At 43.5% G+C, this 25,853-nt stretch overlaps 1 protein-coding gene across 1 annotated transcript; it reads left to right on the top strand.

The window, feature by feature from the left end:
* The first annotated feature begins 5,341 nt into the window (after nt 1-5,341).
* Nucleotides 5,342-22,463, top strand: LOC310774520 (actin-binding protein WASF3-like). Its single transcript, XM_083634603.1, has 9 exons — nt 5,342-5,369; nt 8,644-8,802; nt 12,901-13,035; nt 13,161-13,314; nt 16,608-16,725; nt 18,768-18,952; nt 19,809-20,015; nt 21,556-21,872; nt 22,089-22,463. The coding sequence occupies exons 2-9, from the start codon at nt 8,670-8,672 to the stop codon at nt 22,247-22,249; spliced, it is 1,410 nt and encodes a 469-aa protein (XP_083490729.1). The 5' UTR covers nt 5,342-5,369; nt 8,644-8,669; the 3' UTR covers nt 22,250-22,463.
* The last annotated feature ends 3,390 nt before the right edge of the window (nt 22,464-25,853 follow it).

Raw genomic sequence — 25,853 nt, 5'->3', positions numbered from 1 at the left:
TCCACATGCAGAACCCTGTTGCCTTTGTCCATTTGCCATTTATCCACCAATTTGTTCTCATTTCCAGGCATCTCCGTGAAGTGAGTAGTCTCTTAGAACAGACGAGTTGGCTTCCGCAATTTTCAAATGCTCTCGCCATACCGTCTGTACGTCAGACCCCCAGAACATGCACAAGGAAGTAGTGAAAAAAACCTTCAGACCGGAAGGAAGTTCGACGGAATCTGACCAATCACGACACGCGTGTCCACGAAAAATATGTTCCCCCCGGAAACTTAAACCGATGCAGGTTGCTAATGCTAGCAGTGCTTTAGAATTACCATGGAAGCTACGCCGACGAAACCGGTGAAATAAGACCCTGATAGACGTAAACGATGTATCCGCGGCTTGGAGGAACCTCGTGCAAGACGTGCACTTATTCCAGAGTTAAACGAAAGTGATGAGGTAAGTTGCTAACGTTACTGAGCTTATCGTTCGTACTAATCAGCGTTAGCTAACGATAGCTACAGCAGTATACAGCTAGTTAGCTAATGTTAAATTCTGATTGGACGAATGAGCGGAAGTCCCGCCTTTCAACTTCCTCTTCCGTTTGGTGCATGATTCTCCCCCACGAAGTACAGACTGTATATAGCTGCATCTGCCGGATGTAGATAAGACAGTCTGTTTTAAGAGACTATGAAGTGAGCAACAAACTCCCACAATTTGACTTCCGGTTTAGCGATTTTAACCCTAACCCTAAAACAACCTGAACCTAGTCTGGGCACGCTTTAATACATCCATGTTCACGCCGCTTTTGGCCAAGGAAAACCAAGGAAACAGGAAACAAGTGCGCCAAAAAAAAATGTTTTTTTCTCTCTCGATTTTTTATCCCATTTTTATCCCCCATTAGTGCTAATTTAATTTATTTATCCTGGTTGCTGCTCTGCCGATCTGGGGAGAGCCGAAACTGGCTCCATGCTTCCTCCGAGACATGGGCAGTTAGCCAGCCGCTTCTTTTCACCTGACAGGGGAAGCTTCACCGGTAGGACATAGCACATAGCACGTGGGAGGTTCACCGCTTCTTTTCACCTGACAGGGGAAGCTTCACTGGTAGGACATAGCACATAGCACGTGGGAGGTTCACGCTATTCCAACCAGTTCCCCTCCCTCCGAACAGGCGCCCCTAACGACCAGAGGAGGCACCACATTAGCAACCAGGATATTGCATGTTTTGGTGAGGGGTTCCTATATAAAGGAAACCCCCAGGGTGCATGGGGAGAACATGCAAACTCCACACAGAAGGGCCCTTTTGATGACCCCACCCGGGTGGTGGGCACTCGAGGACGGCGGTGGGCACTCGGGGACATGCGGACGGGCACGCATTCCTTCAGCGCTCACAGTGTCCCAGGTGAGAATCGAACCCAGGACCTTCTAGCTGTGGGGCGACAGCTCTACCACTGAGCCACCATCCCCCCCCAAAAATAATCTTTGTTGCCGTTAGCTTGACGCGGCGGGGTTACGTTAGCTAGAGCCTGATAAAAAAAGCTTCTGTATTGGCTTAAAATATGTGATATTGTGAATCTGCGATGTTTCTACAAGGACTTGTTCAAAAACTTTGTTCGGTACGTCCATTTCTTATTCAGTTTCCGTTGCTTGTTTCCTGTCTAGGGCGGGCTCTAGACCGGAAACAGGCCGAGTGACAAAATCCCTTGTAAACGGAGGCCAGGTTCTTTCTCGCCGAGAAGAGCCTGGTGACGCGAGGTTAACCTGAACCTAACCCAAAAATTGTTGCTGGCTTTATCCTGCTTTTCCAGGCTGACTGATAGCCTACCGGGTCTTCTGATGCTGATCCACCTCTGCCCTTGATGAGGTTACTCTTTCTAGACAAGCCAAGGTAATGATTGTATCCACATCGCTGCCCTTGATCCTGAGCGAGTACAGCACTGATTAATGCACTCATCCGAAGTATCGCAGTCTCTTTCTAGACAAGCCAAGTATTAACTTTAAGTTCAAGTTCAAGTTCAAGTAGTTTATTGTTATATGTATAATACAATGTATAATACAATGAAATTCTTTATGCTCTGAGCACCCTCAGCCTTACATACACAAGGACGTGGTCACAAAGACCGACAGAAAATGGGTGTAGACCTACATAACTATGTAGGCTACACGTGAATACAGACATGTCTGTACACCAGTTAACGACAAAACAATGTAATTTATTAAATTACATTGTTTTGTCGTTAACTGGCTCTACTGGCCCTGCCCCATTCCAGTCCATCTCAGATCATCTGAGCAGGATGGTCAAGTCAAGTCAAGTCACGTTTATTTGTATAGTCCTAATTGACAAGCATGTCCCAGAGGGCTTCACAGAGAATATGTCTAGCTAATTCTAGCTGACACAACAGTAGCAAATTACGGTAGTAATGATAACACATTGAACAATTGATAGAGAAATATAGGATAGAGCAGAGGAGAGATCTGGAGAAGGGAGGGAGAGCAGGGGGAATGTGAGAGAGGAGAGAGCAGGAAAGTGATGAGGTGGGGAGGGAATGGGAAATGTTGGGGAGTAGAGGAGGTGGGGAAGGAGCAGGGGAAGGGGGGAGGAGGAGAGAGCAGGAGAGGGGAGGGAGAGCGGGGGGATGTGGGGGAGGAGAGAGCAGGGAGAGGGAGGAGGTGGGGAAGGAATGGGAAATGTGGGGGAGGAGAGAACAGAGAAGAAGAGGTAGGGAAGGAGCAGGGGAAGGGGGGAAGAAAGAGAATGGGTGCCATGCTTTAAAATAGAATGGATGCCATGCTTTAGAATAGTGTGGGGGGGCGGGGGTTCGGGAAGGGGATGAGGTGGGGAGGGAGAGCAGGGGGAGTATGAGAGAGTATATGGAGAGAACAGGGAAAGGAGGGCTAGCTGACAGAACAGTAGCAAATTACAGTAGTAATAATAACACATTGAACAATCATATGATAGAGAAAGAGACGTGACGTGGTAACCTCACGTCACTTTGAGAAAGCCTGGTGCCCATTACTACAGTGAATGGTCGACCCGGTTGTTCCGGTGGTTTTTCCGCTTTGTCCCCCATATGGTTTTATGTAGCTAGCTATAGCTAGATAACGCGGATCACATTTATTTACGTTATGACGCCCTGTTTTCAGAGCAGAATCGTTTTTTGGGGCCGTTCCCGGTGTCTTCCGCCGGAACACCGCGCCGGATCACGGGGTGCTACGCTTTTGCCTCCAGACTAACAGGATAGTAGCCTACCCTAGCCTACCTCATCATGACCGTAGATCAGTTTAAATTGGGAGAAACATGACCTGGCCCACCTACAAATTAGACAGGAGAAATAATTGGGGGGAAACACATGCACACATATATGGCTAATATATTCAAGCTTAAAATTTCACCGAAGACTTTTATTGATGAATTTAGTAATTGTGAAAATCTTTTTGGATCCACATATGGGAAAAGGGACAGATATTTGAACCATTGACTGTAATTTGAACCCACAGTTTTTTGACAATTCACTTGTGTTACCACCAATACCAAACAGAGACATATGATTAAATGGGTCTTGGCCGTCGCAAAAGACTCTTCTCTATCCTTTTCCAGGAAGCTTATTGGTTATTGGGCAGTGCCTTTTAAGGTTTAATCTTGTCCTTGCAACTTAACCTGCTCTGGACCACGTTAAATCTGAAGCATAAGTTGCTATGGAAATATATCTTGGTAAGAAGTTAAGTAGCGTCGTAGCACGGCGAACCCAGGGTTAAACCTGAAGTTGTGACTCCTACTATTACTGGGTATAATAACTGTTGAGGCATTGGCAGCAATCGCTAAAGACTATATCAGAAAGCCATGATACGCAGACAAACATCAGAGGGAAGGGAGTCTGTAATGGATAATAAAGGTGTTAGTGTTGGGGTGGGTGTGCACACTGTGCAGTTAGTGGTACCACTGGTGGCACCACTGTGTGAAAACATCAGTCAATGACGGTGATAATGGGCAGTGCTGTATTGGGGTTAATACTTTTGAGCCGGCAAGAGATTATGGTGTCTAAAACACGTAAGACCCCTCACTGAAATGTGTTGCTCCCAACCGTAACAGCAAACTGACACCAAGTCAAACGTAACAGCAAACTGACACCAAGTCAAACGTAACAGCAAACTGACACCAAGTCAGGCTTTATCATCAAAAACACAGTTCTAAATGAACGAGCACTCGTGTTGTGATGCTAACAGTGATTCTATATTAGGAAGTAGAACAGTCCCTTAAGCCCCCAGAACTAGGCTGCATGCAGTGAAAAACCAGAAGATGCCTTACAAATCCCACATATAAATACAATATACCCCCAAAGTCATGTTTCCACCATCCAGAACTAATGACAATTAATAACAGTCAAATGTCCTTGTGGTAAAATGCAAATGTGTATGTATAGGTGAAAAACATGTCAAGACTTGCCTCATTGGATAAACTGGTGAATGCATACTACAAGATAGTCTAGTTGATTTAGTCTGTAGAAACCATACTCTTAAGCTATGATAAATATGAATTATAGTTTAATGGTGTGTGAGTTAAAGGGTTAAGCCCCCAGATCTAGGCTACACCACTCCACCCACTGTCCAGATGATGCCATATTATGCGTGAGAAAAGAGCAGTGTGGAGATTACAAGTCCATGCATGTCACATACTTTTTTTTTCATTTTAACATTTATTTGTCCAGGTCACAACCACTGAGATGAGATGTTAGAATGTATACAGAATGGGACTGACTAGGCTATGAAAAGTGAAACAGTGAGTCAGGTGAATATAAGAACAAGAAATGGCCACAGAGATTATAGGAAGAATTTTGATCAGTTGTTGATTCATATCAAGTCTAATATTGCTACCCAAATTATATAGACTAGATTCCTCCCTTAGCATAATTATTGAGTATGTTAAGAAAATGTCGAAAGCCATCGGAAAAGACACCTGCCAGTTGTAGGCTACCTTAAATAATTCTGAGAATAACCATGATGAGCTCCAAGAGGGAAATGAGTCACATATAGCCTCTAAAATCAGGCTAGGCCATCCTGAAATAAAACATTCCCCTGTGACATGATGAGATGGCAAATGGCCGGCATCGTCCTGGTCGACTGTGATTGGATGACAGAAGTAAATCTGCTCACTAAATCCCTCAGCTCAAGCTCTGATTAGGATGAGAGATACAGTGAATCCCGTCCAGACGAGATGACTGAGGCGGTCCAGCACCACGGAGGCGGTCCAGCACCAGGGTGCAGCAGGTCAGCGCTGGATTCATTTCATTTGGATGAGACAACTTGGATCTGCTTTTCACTGCCCCGCTCCAGCGTGTTGACCTGAACAAACGGCTGGTGAATCGAACTAACCCATTGGCAGCTTCATGGTAGGACAGAAATTAAATGGTGTTTTTGGTGTCTTTTGATGATCCCATGTTGCATGTAATTGTATTGAAGCAGTTATTTGCTGTTAAATGACCATGTTTCACTCAAAAAGAACATGAATGTCTGTGATTGACAGCCATTTCAAAGAGCCCAAAAAATAGGTTAGCCTGGTTAGCCTACACCCCACCCTGAAAAACAACACTTGATATATTGATATATACTTTTTTCTATAGCCTGTTCCTGAATAATGAATTAATTTTGTCAGTGCACACTCTTGCCTGAATTAATTAACCTTTTGACCTATGTAGATTACATAGTTAGGCTAATAAGTTACTTTTACATTTAGGTAGGTAGGCCTACTTAAATAAATATGTCCAGTTATATTTTAGTGAATGAGTTGTCTTAAGAACTTCCTATCAACTTTAACTAAAGCTGACTTGGGCCGCATGTAGTGCTAGGTAGCAGTTAGCTAGCAGGGGGGAAACAAGACAAATGTTTCCCAGGACAGTTCAGTCTTGTGAACATGCACTAGGCTACTCTTTCCTAAATCAACTATAGCTTACTATAAACTGGAGAACCCTTGAATTTGTGATGTCACTGGGATGTAAAATCTGGCACCTCTCCATAGACAATGAACAGGGCGCTGACTTTAAATTCTGGTTAATACCATGGATGGATGTATAAAAGAACCGGTTCATAACTGTTAGCAATGATAGAATATGAACTTCATTTTGGTGTGACATCTCAACTTACATTGAATGAGAAGAGTAGAGGCCGCACACTGTAGCTTAAGGTGACCAGATTTCTCAAATGAAATTCGGGGACATTTCTAGTCCGGCAATCAATATATTATTAAAATATCCGCTGTTATTACCTATGAAATAAGAAAGGGGGATGATTCCGGGTTCATTTACTCTGCCACCCAACCCCCCCCCCCCACACACACACACACACACACACTTCACTGTGCCCCTTTACAAAATGTCACTGTGTTCTCCAGCAGCATTAGGCCTGGCCGTCCGACAGCGCCAAATGTTATATGAAAAGCCTCAGATCTCAAAAAGTATTCTCGGTGTAGCCTACTCCTCCTAAGTGCTTTTTCATTGTTCAAGATGTCCTGAAAGAGCTCCAGCAAAACATGTAAACACTTGTTGAATGCCTGGATCAATGGGCTACATAGACGTGATGCTGTGATATGCTTTTAACCCGCCCGTAAGCCTCCCGCAACCTTTTTGCTTGAGTGTTTGGCCAGTGGGCACGTCTGTAAAGGGGAGACTTGTGGGCACTCATAGAATCCATTCTCACTCAGATATCCTGAGGTGAGAGGTCAAGGGTCCCCTTTGAAATTGACCATGCTGGTTTTTCAAAATTCATTATTTAGCCCCCTTCCCGACAAGGTAGCATGGCATTGTTGGTCCCAATGGATGCTGTAGATCTTACAGTTTCACACCCTATAAGTATCTTCACTCTAGATTTAAGAATGAGCCCACTAGAGCTAGAGTCATATCGGCCGCAGACGCCAGTAGAAAATAGGGGACATTTTCGGGAGCGTAAGGTGACCAGACGTCCCCGATTTTTGGGGACAGTCCCCGTTTTTGGTGCCCTGTCCGTCCGGTCACCTTACGCTCCCGTTTGCTAGTTTTATTACCCGTGACGTTTCGAGCTTCACGCTCTTCTTCAAACATCTCAACTTATATTAGCATATTATGGCTCCACAAAGGCAATGCCCGCTCATTGTCTATGATGTTATTACGGCATTCCATCCAATGCTGAAACTCATACAAGTGTCTATTTAGTAGCCACTTTGCTTTTAGTAGCTTGGCTTTATACTAGCAGAGGTAGGGGCTATAGTCATGTGACTGACTTGTACTCGGGTCTAGATTGGGGACTAATGGGCCCTTCAAGTGAGGGGCGTGTTTATCGTGAATACGACATAAGTCTAATTGAACGGCCCCCTCATGTGGTATTCACGACATGTTAAGTGGAAATTTTCGGAAAGCTTCGAGTTCACAACTTGTGATGTGTCTTGTGACGTTTTCATAAAATGGACGTGGATGGAAAGCAGTGGAGTAGGCCCCAGTGCAAGCCATTTTGACAGGGCCCCGTAGCAGGCTACACGCTAGTTACGAAGTACACAAACGCAAGCAACACACACACACACACACACCATTAGGCATAGGCTAGATATTTTAACGTGTTGGATTTTACAGTTGAATGGGCTGTTATTCTATTGTATGAGGAAAATAGAGAGGTCATACAGCATGCTATCAGAACCATGGACAGCACTCTGACACCTGGTAGTAACAGACAGTCAAAGTAAGCAGCACCTGAGAGCAGAGGAGCTGTCTACTTCACTGTTCTGAAATGACCACTGACTGTAACTGTTTAATGTTGATGAATGTTGATTTGATGTTAAATAAGCATATAATTTTGTTATAGATTGCTACCGACTATTTTACACACAAAGAATGACGTGAAAGAGATGGCTTTGCTTTTCGAGGTCATATAGGCTATAGCAAATGGCATCACTTTAGAATCTAATGTGTGTTGATATTATTGAACGGCAATATCTGGAACATCTTTGTCTACAATGTTCACATTGAACTGCATATAACCATGCAATATATATATATAACCATGCAATATCTGGAAACATATCTGTATAAGCCTTTGTTTACAATCCTGTGTGGCTTATTTATACATTTACTGTACATGTACATTCTTGCATACATATTTAAAATAGAGACTTTACACCACATTTATTGGATATAGTAGTTAGTGTAAATCTTTATATTATTATTGGTAGTTAGCCGCTCGCTAGCTAGTGTTAGCTAAATTGTTAGCCTCGGTAGCTGTCAACTGCACATGCTCATGACCACTTGAATGCCAAGCATGTTAGCTAAGCACACAACTTCCGGTCTCGTAAACACAAATTCACGACTTTCATTTGAAGGCAGCATCAGTCACATCTCTGAACCAGTGAAACACCAGCAATCTCTGCCATTTGGTGAAGCCTTGTTTTTAGCTTGACAATGATGTATTTTGGAGTTTATCCAATGGTCATAGTATTTTCTCAACCCATAGAGGGGCATGCAATTCTTCAATTCAAGTTAAAACCTGAAAACTACCAGTTGGAGTCACAAGATTTTCACATGACAAAAGTGATATGTTGATCTGGCATTTAGGCCTATAGAGCGTAAGGTGTTGATATCTTCTTTGTGTTTCTGCTGCATACTCTTCTGTGACCTTAACACAGACCTGTCCTCTGTTTCCCAGCAGGCATTGAGATGTGAGAAGGGGTCATGCCTCTTGTCAAGAGAAACATAGAGCCTCGGCACCTGTGCCGCGGTGCAGTGCCTGATAGAATCGGCAGTGAGCTGGAATGTGTAACCAACAACACGCTGTCCGCCATTATCCGACAGCTCAGCAGTCTGAGTAAGATCACACGTACTCATCACCGTCATCTTCAGATGTTCAGCATTCTCATAACAAAGAACCAAGTGAAACTGTATGGCCTGGTTCTCTGCTCACTGTCACAAAAAAACATCTCATCTGCAGTTTTGCCATTGCTAATAAATAATGTTACATTTAGGTTAGAAACAGTTGATTTAAAGCCATAGCAAAATGGATGGTGGTGTTTTTTGCAACCTGGAACACCAGGGTTCCCAAACTTTTCAGCCCCCGACCCCCAAAAGGTGGTTGAAGCATACAAACGTTTGTGCTCACATGAGAATTTCATAAATAAAACAAACAAAATGTAACAATTATGGGTAAAATGTGCTATTTTTTTTAAATTATATTTCAGAGATTACATTCTTTAGGCCAATTTCACACATTCTGGAAATCATCTCGCGACCCACCCAGTGGTGTCCCGCAACCCCCCGGGGGGTCCCGACCCCCACTTTGGGAACCACTACAGTAGAGAGGCTACATCAGTAAAGTAGTAAACTGGGAAAAGTGACACTAATGGGGAAGGCCAGTTTCATTCCCGTGCTCATTTACTATAATAGAGCACCAGGGATGACGTCTTTTTGTTTGCCAACCTAGAAGTCAGTGCACTTCCATTTCCCTCGTCTCAAAGTCAATGGGATTTTTGTATGGGGATGTTGGTTAAATGCCTGTGATTAACAAACGTTTATGATACGGCAAACTTTTTGTTCAGCAAGATCATCTTCTTTGAAGCGTTTAAAAAAAATCACATTTACTCTTCAAAAATCATAAAAAATCTTGTGAAGATTATCTTGCTCAACACAAAGTTTGCTGTTTCATAAACCTTTGTAAATCACCACCTTATTTCAGGCATTTAATCAAAATAACAACAACAAAAATCCCATTGCGGGAGTGCTCAAATCCAGGTCTTCCGGACTCATTGCTGTGGTAGGCTATGTGGTATGCAGTGTGATTTAAAGTTATCTTGGTGTTCAACATCTGCTGTCATTTCATCCTATTTTCAGCCCCACAGCTACTAGAAGTGAGAGTGAGGGTAAAAAGAAAAACATACACGTTTCTTAACAAGGCTTTCATTGATATTGCAGCATCCATTCTTTCTCAAAACCCATGTGAACTACTTTTGTCCCCAGAAGGCGAGAGAGAGCGAGAGAGAGAGAGAGAGAGAGAGAGACCGACCTTTGATGTTCTTTTAATAAAACATCAACGTCACTTAAAATACAAAATTAAAACACACATTGCTGCATCGACCCCCCCACCTCACACACACCCCCACACAGACCTAACCCCCCCCCCCCCACACACACACACACACACACACACACCCGCACACCCCACAGGAAACCGCAGCAGCAACAACAAACCAACCAACAGCAGAGAAAAGACATAGCCCATCCCGCACATCTCTGCAAAGATAAAAATCCCCCCATGGTCCATGAGAGGAAGAGAGAGGAGGGGAAGACAGAGAGAGAGAGAGAGAGAGAGAGGAGGGGAAGACAGAGAGAGAGAGAGAGAGAGAGAGAGAGGGGGGAGGGGAAGACAGAGAGAGGGAGAGAGAGAGAGGGGAGAGGCAGAGGGAAAGAGGGCCACAATACACTGCACATGACATCACTTCCCACCCCACAAGGGAATACAAACATGATCCCACAACACAGCACATAGTGTAGCCATACAAACCCAACAACATGATGCAGCATACAACAGTAGAACCAGACACAGAGCACACATCCATGTAGAGTCTTTACATTTAGAATGATATAGACAGCCCTCCCTCATCAACAGTGCACACTGCACCCACCAGGCACCACACATTTTGAAACCCCGGAACATCATTGACCAAAGAGTAGTATGCGAGTTCGGCCCTAAGGCGCGCAGAGACCATCCCCCTGAAAACATACCGAGCAGGTCCATGGGCCCGCTCCCCTGCACCTTGTTTCTCCTTGTCAGCCACAAAGCCAGTTTTGCCTGGCCGAACAAGAAATTGATCAACACACATTTGGCCCTCTTGCTAAAAGCATATTTTGGTCCCAAAATAAACAACCCCACAGAGAAAGTTTCCCCCAACCTGCTGCACAAAGTGGTCAAAACCTTCAAAACAGGTGCAACACGATGACATCGGACAAATACATGTTGAACAGTTGCAGGCAGAAGACAGAATGGACATCCCACCCCCACACTCAAGTCCATCTTAGCCACCCATGTGTTCATTGCTAGGACCCCATGCAGGGTCCTCCACTGTAGGTCCCCTGACCTCTTAGGCAGGGGGAGCTTATAAAGCACCCTCCATCTAAAGCCTGCCATGCTCTGCTCACCCAGCATCTCCTGCCACTGATGCACCCTGATCTCCTGGAGAGCCCTGATGTTCCTGACCTTGGTTATTGCCGCTTACAGGACCCTCCCCTTCAACTCCCCAAACATCCCCAGGCTCGGAGTGGCAAAGGAGAGAAGCTTCCCCCTCTCCTCCTCCCTGCCCCCAGTCTCAGCCGACACCAATAGAGAGGGAAAAACAGCAGGCTCCTCTCCCCACTGCTTGCAGAGCACCTCCAAGACCGGCTCAGAAAGTGACTCCAGGACCTTAGTTTTCAGCCTCTCCAGGAGTCTCAGAGAAGTAATCCCAGTTTGCTGTGCCAGCTCCTCAGGGCTTTTCCAGCCACCTCCCAGGTCGCCCAGCATGGCAATGCCACTTCTCATGATGCGACTTTTCAGAATGTCCGACACCACTGACTGCACTTGGATAAGGGGGTTGTGAAAAATGGGCTCCTCCCACACCCAAGGTCCTGGCTCCACACCCCCCGGACGTGAGGCCCGGAACAGACTCCAGGCTTTCAGCATAGAGGCGTAAACTGGAGGGACCCCTGCACTCCTCAGCCCCTCGGCATCCATCAGGACCAGCTGGTGGTCCAGCCCTCTCCCACCAGCTCTCCTCAGCAGAGCTCGTGCCAGGTCGCCCCAGCTAATGTCCACACTGTACAGGAGTCTCTGAAGTCTGAAGGCCGCCACTCTGCTCTCTAGGTCCATCAGTCCTTGACCTCCCTCATGCACCGATAGCTAAAGGAGCTCAGCCTTCAGCCAGTGGTGCCCCGACCAAAAGAAGTCCACCAGCTGCCTTTGGATATCTCTCAGGAGCCCACTGGAGAGAGAGAGGGAGAGAGAGGGAGAGAGAGGGAGAGAGAGAGTCATATAAAAATGTATCATGCCATCTGAGATGATTTGACCATGAATGATGTGTGGACTTGTACCTGCTTTAGCATCAGGACTGCTTCAATGCTCCTAATGTTTGAATGGTGATGACCAGAAAACAAAGAGCCTGTTTCCACTTTGACCTGATTCTTTGACTACCAAGAACATCACAAATAGTGCATCAAAAGCCCGGGAATTATCATGTAACTATCTGAGTTATTCAGTTTATGCTACTCAATACTACCCGCATCTACCTTTGCATGGAAGCATTTTAGAGTTATGTTTGGCAAAATGTAAATAAGCATTGGTATAATTGTGTATGTGTTCTAGATGTAATATGTAAAAGCGGGTGCGGTGTGAGAGTATTTTGGGAAGAAAATTTACTCGACCTCTGGTCCATGGATACTCCGATTAGAATATGTCTGTGTGTGTGTGTGTGTGTGTGTGTGTGTGTGTGTGTGTGTGTGTGTGTGTGTGTGTGTGTGTGTGTGTGTGTGTGTGTGTGTCTGTCTGTGTGTGTGTGTGTGTGTGTGTGTGTGCGTGCGCGCGCGCGTGTGCGTGTGGGGGATGTTTTGAAAGAGCTTAGAGCTTAGAGCTTTGTGTCACAGAAGCAGATAAGGCAGAGAGTGGATCTGTGCTGTTCAACATGTGCTAATAATGTTGTATAATGGACAGGAGAAGTGCAGTCCTATATAATATGGAGAAACATAAAGAATCAAGAAATACACAAGTTGTGGAGCATGCATTAGTTGAACAATGGATGCAATATTGAACTGATTGCATCTCAGTGTAAAAAGCTACTGTAGATTTCAGCACCTCTGTGATTCATTTGGTCATTTCACTTTCTTCACTTGACACACGCTTCTATTTATTAATGGCTCATTTTTGTGTTTTCTCCGGTTGCAGGTAAGCATGCAGAGAATGTTTTTGGGGAGCTTTTTAATGAGGCCAACACCTTTTACGTGCGTGCAAACTCTCTCCAGGACCGCATCGACCGCCTGGCTGTTAAGGTCACCCAGCTGGATTCCAGTGTGGAAGAGGGTTAGTGTGGGGTTAAGGAACATTGTTTTGCTCATGGACAATTCACTCCTCACTAGTCTAAATCATCTGTCATCCTTATATGCCTCACATTACATTTACAATCTCTGTCTTATCTTGTTTTGCAGTCTCTCTTCAGGACATAAATATGAGGAAGGCTTTTAAAAGCTCTACTAGCCACGACCAGCAGGTCATGTCCAAGAACAGTTCTCCAAACCCTGTGGATCAGATGTACAACAGCAGCGACAAGCCGCCTCCTCTCAGCACCCTCACTTCTTACAGGTAGCCATACTGTACGCTTTGCAGAAACTACGCCCCCGCAGTCCAGTCAAGTTAATTGGTCAATTCATGTGTCTCGTTTCTACGGGTGGGACGATACATCGATCTAGATCAAAGTATCGTTACATCGATCGATAACATATTGTATCGATATCGTATTCATGCAAAGTGAGAGCATTGATACATATCGTCATACACCTTGTGAATCCAAGTTGATGAAGCATATAGATGTGCATGGCTTATGTCCATAATTGAAAGGTAATCAAGGACTCTTTAAGATACCTCTATTCTAGAGGTAGACCGTTAATCGGTGCTGATTATTGGCATTTTTAATTAATTGCCTCGGCCGCTGCCTGCGCTCACAAGGAGGATTATTACAGCAGGGTCAAATTACAGCAGGGTCAAAACATGTAGCGTGACATCCTGGCAGGGTAAAAACATTTTAAAAACAATTTATACACAATGTTCATGTTCACGATTACTACATCCATAGACATCGGCTCCCGCATTGCATTGCTCTGCATTATAAATTCAAAATATGCGTGAATTCCCGAAAATATGCGCGATTCCCACGATTCCCGCAATCCCGCGCTGATTTTCAGGCCCACACTATTTTGTAATAATATTGAGAGAGTTCAGGAGACGAATCGTCTCCTAAACACTGTTCATAGAATAATGCAGTTGAATGAGGTCTCTGACATACGTGCTCTCCCTTAAATAGCCTACCAGTAATTGCATAACCCAATGTATGTTTCTATTTCATTAATAAAATAAAAAAATCTAAAGCATGTTACTGGCTAAGATAACCATCTTATAATAGATGTATTTGTTATATTAGATTCTCAATTTGTATGAATGGATAATGGAATTATAGGCTACTTGTTTTATTTACCCAAATACTCTCATTCATTATTTAAAGTGATAATAGGAAGATTTCAGTGTTGTTCTCTTGGGTGACACCTATTGGCGATGAGTGGTAATTGCAGGTGAGATCCAAACAGTGTGTGACATTAATCAGTTTGTTTGGCCATAGTAACCACCCGTAATGCTAGCAGAGACCAGAAAAAAGTAGCTTGTTATCCTACTTCACACAAGAGTTGTCAGGAACCTACAGTAACCTACAGAGTGAGTCTATTGTGTTAGCTCCGCCCACCCTGTGTCGCCACAGACACCGGGCCCTATTCTCCCACAGGCCATCGGCGCTATTACGGGCCTTAACCGCAAAAAAACGTGCCTAGCGCCTGTTTCGGGAAAATAGCAATAGGCTTTAGGCTGCCAAATGCGCTTTAGGCCGAATGGGCGTGGCGGAGTCCCTGAATGCGCCAAAGTGGGCGTGTCGGCGCTAAATACCGGCGTACTCTTATCTTCCGACCTGCCGTTAATTTAGCGCCTTGCGCCTTTGAAAAGCAGGCCTATTCAATGGGCCAGTCCGTCCCCTCTCTCCTCTGTCACCCTTCTCTGTGTCACTCTCTCCCTCTCTCCTACTGACAGGAGCAGGCATTGGTGTGCGTTTACCAGTTTATTGTGAAATAAATCCTTCCGCGTTGAGTTACTGTCACAAGCCTGTGTGACAATGCTTCCAGCCTGGGTAAAACAACTCCGTCCGTACCGCTTTGAGGCTGCAGGCAGTCTGACAGGCACAATACGACTGTCTCTCTCTGACTGCCTGTGAATGCCCCAGCATGCAATTGGGCACTAAATTTCGCTACTAAATAGCAACCAAATGAGGCGAAATAGATATAAAAGGTCGATCTAAAATAATGTGTAATGGTAACACAGCCTGCAATTGTAGAACATTTCAATATTGGACCAAATAAATCATCGAAATTAAAACACCACCCTAAGTGAAACATATATGTCCTCCTGGGGCTATATATACCCCTTGTCGAGTTAACGTGATTTAGAGAAGTAACAGCGGAACGCGCTTCGGAACGCGCTTCTAATGGCATCTGCTATACTGTGATGTCCCTCCAATAACTTGGCCCTATTTCACATTTAGTTTTACAATAAAAACACATTTATGCAATGACTTGACATAATGTAGGGTATATTTATGTGCATCATCCTTCCTGCAGCAGGCGAGAGAAAATGATATCTTTCTGGACAAACTTTCACCAATCTAATAGGCTATATTTTTCTAGCTGATGCATAGAACATTATTTTCACTTTGATCTTGCTATAGTGTAGCGTATTTACATGCTTGCAGTATTGAAACTGCAGTTAGATTGGTTTGAGAAGCATAATAATATGGAATAATAGCCTATAATGCAGACAGACAGGCTGGATGAAGGGAGGGGGGGGGGGGCAGAGCGTTTGGCTTTCGTCTGGTTTTGCGGGATCACTGGAATTGGAGCTAAAAAGGCAAGCGTGCGATTCGTTTATTGCACTTATCCAATGAGCATGACGGTGCATAATTTTACGCCTAAAAGGCGTGGTTGTAATGCTTTGGGCTGCATCTAGCGCCAGCACGACGATATCAAGTGCGCCTTTCCACGCCCACTGCTTTGATCTGCGCCTGCCGCTCGGCCTAGAAACTGCGCCGATGCAACGATAGGGGCCACCAAGTTCATAAATGCTGCAATACTGAAAATGCAAAGGATTCCGTCAATGGGCCATAGGCTCAATCACCATTGTGTTAACTCACTATCAGATAGAGAGTTACTTAACAGACATTTATTTAGATGAAAATCTTCCGTATTATCACTTTAAATCGTATTTTATCGAATGCACAATAAAAAAAATAATCTGTAATCGGCCACCCTGCTCTCTAAATATCGGCATCGGCCATTGAAAAACCCATATCGGTCGACCTCTACTCTGTTCTCTGTTCTCTCTCTGTTTCAATGTTTGTCCCACTGATGATGTCATCAGCACCAATAGAGCAGGCGAGGCCGCACAGCAGCCGAGCTGCGTATGCGAGCTGCAGGGCTAGTGCCTAGTGTGTGTGTGTGTGTGTGTGTGTGTGTGTGTGTGTGTGTGTGTGTGTGTGTACAGTATATATGTATATATATATATATATATATATATATATATATATATATACTGTATATATATATATATATATATATATATATATATATATACATTTCAATGTAAATGTCTGGAAGAGCTCAGAGATAAAATCATATTTTAGTTGCTTTTAGTGACTTGATATAAATGTAACTGATTGTGTTAAATGGGCATATGATATCGTCTCATATTGATTGCAGGCCCCTGAATTTAAATCAATCGAAATTGTATCCTGGCAGACTTTGTGATATCAGCAAATGTCATGTGGATGCTTATTATCTTAACAGGGAGGATTGCATAGATGCGATGAAGTTCTACACCGATCCATCGTACTTTTTCGACTTGTGGAAGGAGAAGATGCTGCAGGACACTGAGGATAAGAGGAAAGAAAGGCGGAGGCAAAGGGTGAGAGTAGACTCTTATTTCTGACATCCATAACCACTGACTTATGCTTCTGTACATTTTTCTGGATTTATTTATTTAACCATTAGCTTCCAGGGCATCTGGGTAGTTTAGAGGTAAAAGCACTCGCCTTTCGCCTTCGTTTTGAGCAAAATTATGGAAAAGTTGGTGCATTCCCAAATTCAAGATTATTTTATATCAAATAAGCTTGCAACAAACAATCAACATGCCTATAGAGCTGGCCACTCAACTTCTACTGCTTTGATACAGATGACTGACGATTGGCTTAAAGCTATAGATAACTCAATGCTGGTGGGAGCTGTGCTGTTAGATTTTAGTGCTGCATTTGATGTTCTTGATCATTCTCTACTGGTTGAGAAACTTAAATGTTATGGTTTTAATTATTCTGCTTTAAAGTGGATATTAAGTTATTTGTCCTCCAGATCACAGAAGGTGTATCTAAATGGCAGCCTGTCTAGTAGCAGAGGTCTAGAGTGTGGTGTTCCGCAGGGAAGTTGCCTCGGACCTTTGCTCTTCTCAGTTTTTACTAATGACCTATCCTGGATAACAAAATGTGCCACAACAGTTCTTTATGCCGATGATTCAACATTGTATTACGCTGCACCATCATGTGATGTACTTAATGAAGTCTTGAGCAAAGAACTAAAAGTTGTGCATGACTGGGTAGTATGTAACAGACTTGTCCTTAACATCTCCAAGACTAAATGTATTGTGCTGGGAACAAGGCACAGGTTGTCTACAAGCCCAAAGCTTGATTTAAACTTGTGTAATTCGGCAGTTCAACAAGTTGAAAGTACTAAACTCCTTGGAGTAATGCTGGATTCCACTCTGTCTTGGTCTCACCACATCAATTATATTGTTTCAAAAATGGGAAGAGCTATTGGTGTTTCCAGAAAATGTGTTACTTTTGTTGCCCGTCCCCTTTTATGTCAGATAGTTCAAAGTTTAGTTTTATGTCATCTTAACTACTGCTCTATGGTGTGGTCATCTGCTGCAAGTGGTGACCTTAGGAAGCTCCAGGTGGTCCAGAACAGGGCAGCACGGCTGGTCCTGGGCTGCCCACTAAGGTCTAATGTGAGCCGTATGCATGCCTGCCTCTCCTGGCTTACAGTTGAGAATAGGTTGTCTTTCAATTCACTTGTGATGTTTAAGTCAGTCATGAGCAGTAAAACTCCAGTTTTTATACATCAACAGATAATCTTTAGTAATACTGTGCATGACCATTACACAAGAGGATCCAGCAATGGGCAGCTTGTATTACCGTCTCCGAAAAACAATGCTTTAAGGAGATCTTTTATTTTTAGATCATTGACACTTTGGAATAACCTGCCTCTAAACCTGTGTTGCATTTACAGTAAATTAACATTTAAAAAGAATCTTAAAGTTTATTTAACACTGTAAAGTATCTGTATTTGTTTTTGTTTTCTGTTTCTTTTTTTTCGATGTAATTTTTAGCTATCTTATTTGTTCATTATGTATTTTGTGTTGAGTACTGACATTTAATAATTTTACATTTGCAATTGTACTAATTTGTTTGTATGTTTGGACCCCAGGAAGACTAGCTGGTTGCTATGGCACCAGCTAATGGGGATCCTTAATAAAATCAATAAAATCAAATCAATACCACCGCGGAGACCTGGGTTCAACTCCTGGTAGCGGTACTTCCAGCTTGGTCAGACGTTCCTAATTAGCCATGTCTGCGGGTGCGAAGCCCGTGAGGTATGAGTCCTGGTCGCTGCACTAGCGCCTCTTCTACTTGGCCAGGGCGCCTGTTTGGGGGAGGGGAACTGGGGGCAATTGCTGGTGAAACTCCTCACTTTCAGGTGGAAAGAAGCAGCTGGCGACTGTACATATGTTGGAGGAAGCATGTTCTAGTCTACAATTCTCCCCAGATCAGCAGAGGGGGTGGAGCAATAACCGGGACAACAGGGGGAATTGGCCAAGTACAATTGAGGAGAAGAACAGAGAAAATACAAAACATGAGTTTCCGGCTCATTGGCTGTGCGTCCCTCTCCCTTCCGCAGGAGCAGAAGCGCTGTGTTGTTGACAGCACGCTGCAGCGAGAGGTGAAGAAGGTGAGAAAGGCCCGAAACCGCAGGAAAGAGTGGAACATGATGGCGTTTGATAAAGAGCTCCGTCCAGATCACCGCCATCCACACACTCTGCGTCGAGGGGCATCGTCTGAGGGCTCCCTCTCCCCTGACGGCAGGTCTGTTCTTTTACACACAGTATTACTTCATGTCCAAACTGCAGATGGAATCATGGAATTAGCATTTTCATATGGAATTGAGACTCCAACTGGGAATGCCACTGATTGGGCGGTTTTGGTTGAATTGTTGATAACATATTTTGTCCTTCTGGCTAATTTCTATCATGGGAAGGGTGTATTTATTCCTACTTTATTTATTCACTGGAAAGTCAGTAACACAATGGCAATGTCAACAGTGATCAAATATTCTTGTTAAGTTAAAGCAGCTATGAGGAACTTTTAACTGGTTATGAAACACTCTAAATGTAATACTGATGCCTCAGATCTTACCTATATCAGCAAATGAGACCATCGGCCAGGAGAGCGGCGATTTCCATCTTGTTTTTCTAAATTCCTATGCGCTGGTCAGGCGCACGTCCATCCTGTGTCATGTCCGTGTGAAACTGGTTGTAATTTGCCATCTTCGTTCTGGGAGAACAGTACCGCTTTTATCAACACAAATTAAAGTTCCTCGTAGCTGCTTTAAGACAGTACATATTGATTAACATATTGCGATGAAAGGTAAGAAGATAATAACATGGATATACTGACCAAGACCAAAAGATGTGTGGCAGGAGTTTAATAATGCCTAAAAAATAAGTAAATTCAGAATATGGGGGGAAATCAAAACTCCAAACCTGAGATAATAGAAAACAAAATTTGGAAATGAAAAGTGAAAGTGATTTATGCATGTTCATGTGCATGATTTGTGACCCAGTAGTAATGATTTGTGACCCAGTAGTAATATCTATCTTGTGCCATTCTGTGAAGACGAAGTCAGCTTGAGAGGCCCTCTCTTTCTCCTTTGTCTATCCAGACCTGAGCTCCCAGACTACCCCGCTCCTCCAGGCCCCGCCCACACCGCCTGTCACTACACCAGGCCTCGAAGTTACGGGCCCTTCCCGCCTGTGGAGCACGAGTACCACAGCATCCAGCCCAACTACAAGGGAGGAAGCTACAGTGCAGCAGAGCCACACTCTGCAAACCACATGAATGGCTCATTACTTCCACCTGTTGATTACAAGTATGCATGCTGTAGGGATGAAATTCAATATATCGCAAAAATGTGACAATACGTGTCATGGGGGACAGAAAGAGTAATCGTAATATTAGCCACAACAAAATCTGCTGCAACAATCCCAAAATAGATGACTCGCCAATCACAATTTCACAAACTCTCGAAGTCAGTGTGCGGGATTTTCCTTTCTCAACTCATCTGATGCTCCGACGCACCTGACGCACACGGTTTGTGCAGAGATCACCCCTCTTCTACAAACTCTCGATCGAAATGATATGGTTTGCACTTTGTAATGGCATTTTTAAATTGTTGTTTACATTCTAGCAAGCCAGTGCATCACTAGAAAGATGTGTGCCTCAGAAATCAACAGAATTCTGCACAGTCAGACTTTGTTAACCTGACACTGCCAAATGGATTTGTTTTCATTTTGTCACGTGAAATCTCATGATCTCGCGTGAATCCAGCTGCCCTGCAAGGTTAAAGTCGAACTGAACCTGTTCGTCACGTGCATAATGAGTCCGTTTCAGACTGAAAACATGGTTTGTCTAAGATGACAGGTTGAGAGGCGGGTCATAGTATCATGTCGATGATTTTATTTGACAATTCTGGGGACTGGATTGGGCTTTGGCCAATCCTGGCGTGTTCCGACCGCCTCCAAATCGAGTGGGATTCAGTGTGTTGTTGCGCTCCCCTCGGGCAGAGCCTGGTGACGCGAGGTGAGTGGATCTCAGCGAGCCACAGGCAGCCAGCTGCCTTCGTGTTGCCGAGCGGAGAGTGCAGCACGTCGGCCTGGAATCTCCGAAGTGCGACCCCTGACAACCAAGCTCTCGGATGCGCGCACCATTATCACTGCTGTAACGATACGATATCCCTGGAATGCGCGTTTTAACGAGCCAGTTACATTTCTTTGCATTCTTAGAGATTATAGTTTTTGTTTTTTGTTCATGTTTCTAACAATTGGCCAAGTTAGTAGTTAGTTTATGGGATAGGAATTCTGCCAGATGACAGGCACTAGGCGCCATTTTCGACTTCATTTGGAAGAGAAAATTATCCTGAAATGAAGATTTGATTGACAGCTGCATGTCGTGATATGATTGGTTGAAATGGGGTAGAAATTTGATAGTACTAGGTGACATCAGCAAACTGTACATTACTGTTATCAATGAAATCTTGAAAAATGAACTTTTGATGTGAAAAAGTGTGAAAAACTAAAGAAATTAGATTGTTGTGATTTTGTTTGCATACATTATTAAATAGGTGCACTGCATACCCAGTTATTTGAACTAAAAGAAAAGAAAAGTCATTTTTGGGTTCAGCTCGACTTTAACGCTTTTTGCCATTGAACATTTATTTACTACATTGTATGGTGGTTGTATGGAATCTTGAACCCCATCCAATTGTATTGTGAAATAAGCAGATTGTCCCATCCCTAGTCTCAACCATTGCGTAAGTCAAATACAGAATGTATTACATACATAATATAATTTGTCCAGCACATTTGTAGTGTTACTTGAAACATAATCCTGTGTCTCTGTCTCTCTGGTAGCCTACTGGAGTTCTCAGGCCCTCCTCCTCCTGTCCCAGGCCCGCCCATCCCGTCAGCACAGACAGCCTTTGGTTTCCCTCTGGGTGCACTACCTCCCACCCCCCATAATGGAGTTTTGCATGTCGGTCCAGGCTACTCTCTCCCACCTGTACCTCCTCTCCCGGGGCCTCAGATGGTACCCCCTCCCCCCGGGCCCCCTCCTCCACCCATCCCTCCGGCTGCACCTTCCCACCTGGCAGGACACATCGAGGGCAAGAGGGCCGACACTCAGCCTGTAAGGGACGCGAGAAGCGACCTACTCTCTGCCATTCGCATGGGTGAGTTGGGGTGATACCTGCTTCGTTATTGTCTTCTATGGGACAGGTAAAGGCAGGTGTGTTGTAATGCACAATTTCCATGACCTTTTCAGCATAGTTGTGTGTGTGTGTGTGTGTGTGTGTGTGTGTGTGTGTGTGTGTGTGTGTGTGTGTGTCTGTGTATAATCACATTTTTGACTTGATTTGTTTGTTTGTTTGTTTGTGTGCTGGTGATAGGCATCCAGCTAAAGAAAGTCCAGGAGCAGCGTGAGCAGCAGAGCCAGCGGGAGCCAGTGGGAAACGATGTGGCCACCATCTTGTCCCGCCGCATCGCCGTGGAGTACAGCGACTCCGACGAGGACGACTCGGAGCCAGACGACAACAATTGGTCAGACTGAGCCGACTGTGGCAGATGACTGAACTTTGGCTTTATTCAGTGCAAATTATGTCCAGCTGCTTGTGGGACTGCTGGACTGTGAAAGGCCATATCTGGCTCCACCTGTTGGATGCCATGAACAGATACAAGCTGTCCCAGTGCTGCCATAGCAACTTTATTTAGTCTTGTGTTTTTAACAATGTAAATAGCCCTTAACTTGCTTTATGTACCTTTGCTCGCTGTCATTGTGTGTTTGTTTTAGCTTGTATGCATCGCATACCTTCTCTTTTTCCTGTGTAAATACATTGAGAGCAATGTATACCGGAGTCATATTCCTTGTATGTACTTGGCCAATAAAGCGGATTCTGATTCTGATTCTGAGGTTAATACTAGGCTGCTGCATTCATTTGCTCATGAGGTAGTTGGGGCTTACTAGAGAGCGCAATTTGCACCGGGCTTCAGAAACAGGCATTGTTGCAGTAAAGTAGTACTGTAGACACAGAATATGATGTGTCTTTATTTGTTTATTACTTACTGATATTTACTAACAATTTCACTCAAGAACTTGCTTGGTCAACATCATTTTACCAAACATGTCTCCATCCTTCAAAACTGCTTGCAAATGTGATTGGAAATGATTGGAATCATTCCCCTACCACACACACACGCACAACGAAAACATATTCTGTCCATGTTTTACAGGTCATTCAATTGTTATTGTATACTAGTCTAGTATAGTAGGAACAGGGGTCCCCATGCACCCGATATATTTTTCTAACCTAGATTTTGTACTCCTCAAGCTGTCTAATAAATACATTTTGTTGTTACCCCCTTGAAATAGTGTCCCATGGGTCCGTTTGGCAGCCATCTTTGTGAGCATATTGCAATGTCTGACGAAAATGGATAAGCTTCATAACTTTTGAACTAGACATCATACAGAGACAAATGACACCACTTTTCTGTATGAATTTGGGATGAGAAATTGAGAGGGTTGTTTTCACGATTTTAACAGGTTTGGTATAGTAAAACTCAAAGAAATATGAAAAAAGTATAATTTACACTCAAAATCTTGCAAAAGAAATCTATCTACATATTAGTCCATGAGCCAGAAGGGTTGGGAATAATGCTCATATTGATTTTTGGCAAGGTATACATCTCTAGAGTTAGGAAAATATGTGATAGCATTGCACCAAGGGTAGCTAAAGGTGTGTTATCACTCGATTTATAACACCATGCAAAACACACTTTTCAAACCTATTACTTGAGGGACTTAGGGAGATTTGAGGCTAAGTTCATGCAAATCAAGTGTAAAAGCACCCGATTTTGACAAGAATTAGCCCAGGGCATGCTCTAACAATTTAGCCAGAGTGCCCGAACCGGTGACCCCCGGGGTCACCATGGCGGCCAAATCCAATATGACCCCTGTCCGAAAAAGCTTTTGGTTATAACCTTTGAAAGAGATGAGCTAGAAATACAGACTTTGTATCTATCTTATGTTTTTTGACCATTAGAAAGGTGTTGGAATGCTTATCTTTACTAGGGAAGATGTGTGTGGACCCCTAATTTGCATATTTCCAAGATGGCGGCTACCTGAATATGAGTTTTACCATAACTGTTGATGGTTAAAAAAAAAAAAAAAAAATTGTACATACACTTTCACCCAGATTGAGTGTAGAGTTGTAAGAATGAGTTACCATCAAACTGGTTGAAACAAACGACCTACATTATGTATACAAATTGTATTGAAACAATTAGACAAAATAGTAGAACCCATTCCCATTGATACAGCTAATAGCCAGTCTGTGCATCAATGCTCTCCATAAATGTGAAATGCTATCAATACTGACCAATGGTGTTTAGAATTTGAACAAAATAATGCAATAACAGAAACAAAAACAACAGAACAAAATAATAAAAATGCTAAGTGCCTATATGTACAAGTGAATTAGGCATGTCCATTAGTCCTGGAGCAGATAAGGAGAACTGGTGTGTGTTGCTTTATGAGGGTCCCTCCGGTTGTGGATTACAGTATCATGGAATGTAGAGAAGGATATTCCAGGCAGGGAAAGTTAGGGGATTTTGATAAAGTATCTGGATAAGTCAGGGACTATAGAGAATTGTATTAATTGTATTAAGTTATGGTATTATATTGTTTTGTATTGTGAAGCGTCTTTGAGCATTTGGAAAAGCGCTATATAAATCTGATGTATTATTATTATTATTATTATTAATCGGTCACTTTATAGCAGAATGCATTTGTGTATTTTTTCCCCTTTTTTTAAACCAGCCTGAAAAGGGATGCACAATATTGGATTATTTTTTACTATATCCAATATGCAGATATTTTCCAGCTGTTTTGGTTGATTGCCGATCCCGATATATGCGTACATTTTTCCCCACCTAATTTCAGAGAACATCAAGTCTCTCCTGTAGTGGAATTAACACATTATTATGCCTGCTCTTATCGTGATGGTCCACTGACAGACATAATGTGGAGCTGTTTCTCAGGAGGTAGAGCGGGTTGTCCACTAATCCCTTTGGATAAAAGAGGCCGGTGGTTCGATCCCCGCCTTCTCCAGTCCACATGTTGAAGTGTCCTTGGGCAAGATACTGAACCCCAAATTGCTCCGAATGGTATGCCAGCACCCTGCGTGGTAGCTTGCTGCCATCGATGTATGAATGTTTGTGTGAATGGGTGAATACCTACTCCTTGTAAAGCACTTTGGATAAAAGCACTATAAGAGGCTGGCCATCTACCATAAATACAATGCTGTTCAAAATGTACACATTCACTGGCAATCACACATCCTTAGTTAATTCTGTTTGTGTGTGAGCAGGTATCATGCTCAACGTGGAGACCAAGGTCCTCCTGGTGCAGATCTTCAGGGAGAAGAGCCACCCTATGATGAAGTACAATATTTCAATAAAATGTTCTGTTTCTGTCCTAAATGGCTTTAAGATTATTTCATCCTTGAATGCTGCTTCATTACAGAGAGCATTTGACAGTAAGGCTCAAAGGTCACAGTATTGATAATTTCAGGAAGGGTGTAAGAGCAAAAGTGGGGAGCTATGACATGTAGCATACACCCATGGCATTTTAATCAAATGTACCTGTCATAGGAAAATGGTGAGGAGGAAAAGTAGGCAGCTGCCTTTGTTAAATGAGGCATTGAGGTTTAATATGAATGAAGGCTGAAAAATTAAGTTCCCTAAAAGCCCCTGAGTGACTCATGTGAAAATATGTACAGAAGAATACCTACAAACAATGAACAGGATTATATTGTGCTAGCTATATATTTATCCACATGTTCTTATATTACCTTTAAACAAGCAGAGGTAAACACACTAACAAATAAGTAAGCTCCCATCTCCCATCATAAGCTCCCATCATACTCTAGCCAGTGGAATAGTCGGCCCATGACCAATAAAAAAAAGTCTCTAAAGTTCTGAGACCAATGAGTGAGCCAGGTTTTCATGATTTGATTGCACAGGGAACTATTCTCATCAGTGTTTAAGGAGAGCGCTGCCTGTTCTAAAAGTGATATTGAAATCTCTGTGTGTCACTGGCTTCTCTGTGGAGGCAGTATCCTTCTCCCTGTTTCCCCCAGTGTTTCATTTCACATTTA

This window comes from Poromitra crassiceps (assembly GCF_964638095.1).
Source record: "Poromitra crassiceps genome assembly, chromosome: 1".
In the NCBI taxonomy this organism is placed as follows: domain Eukaryota; kingdom Metazoa; phylum Chordata; class Actinopteri; order Beryciformes; family Melamphaidae; genus Poromitra; species Poromitra crassiceps.
The sequence above is the reverse complement of the archived record's forward strand: the minus strand, read 5'-3'. Positions and strand labels throughout refer to the sequence as shown.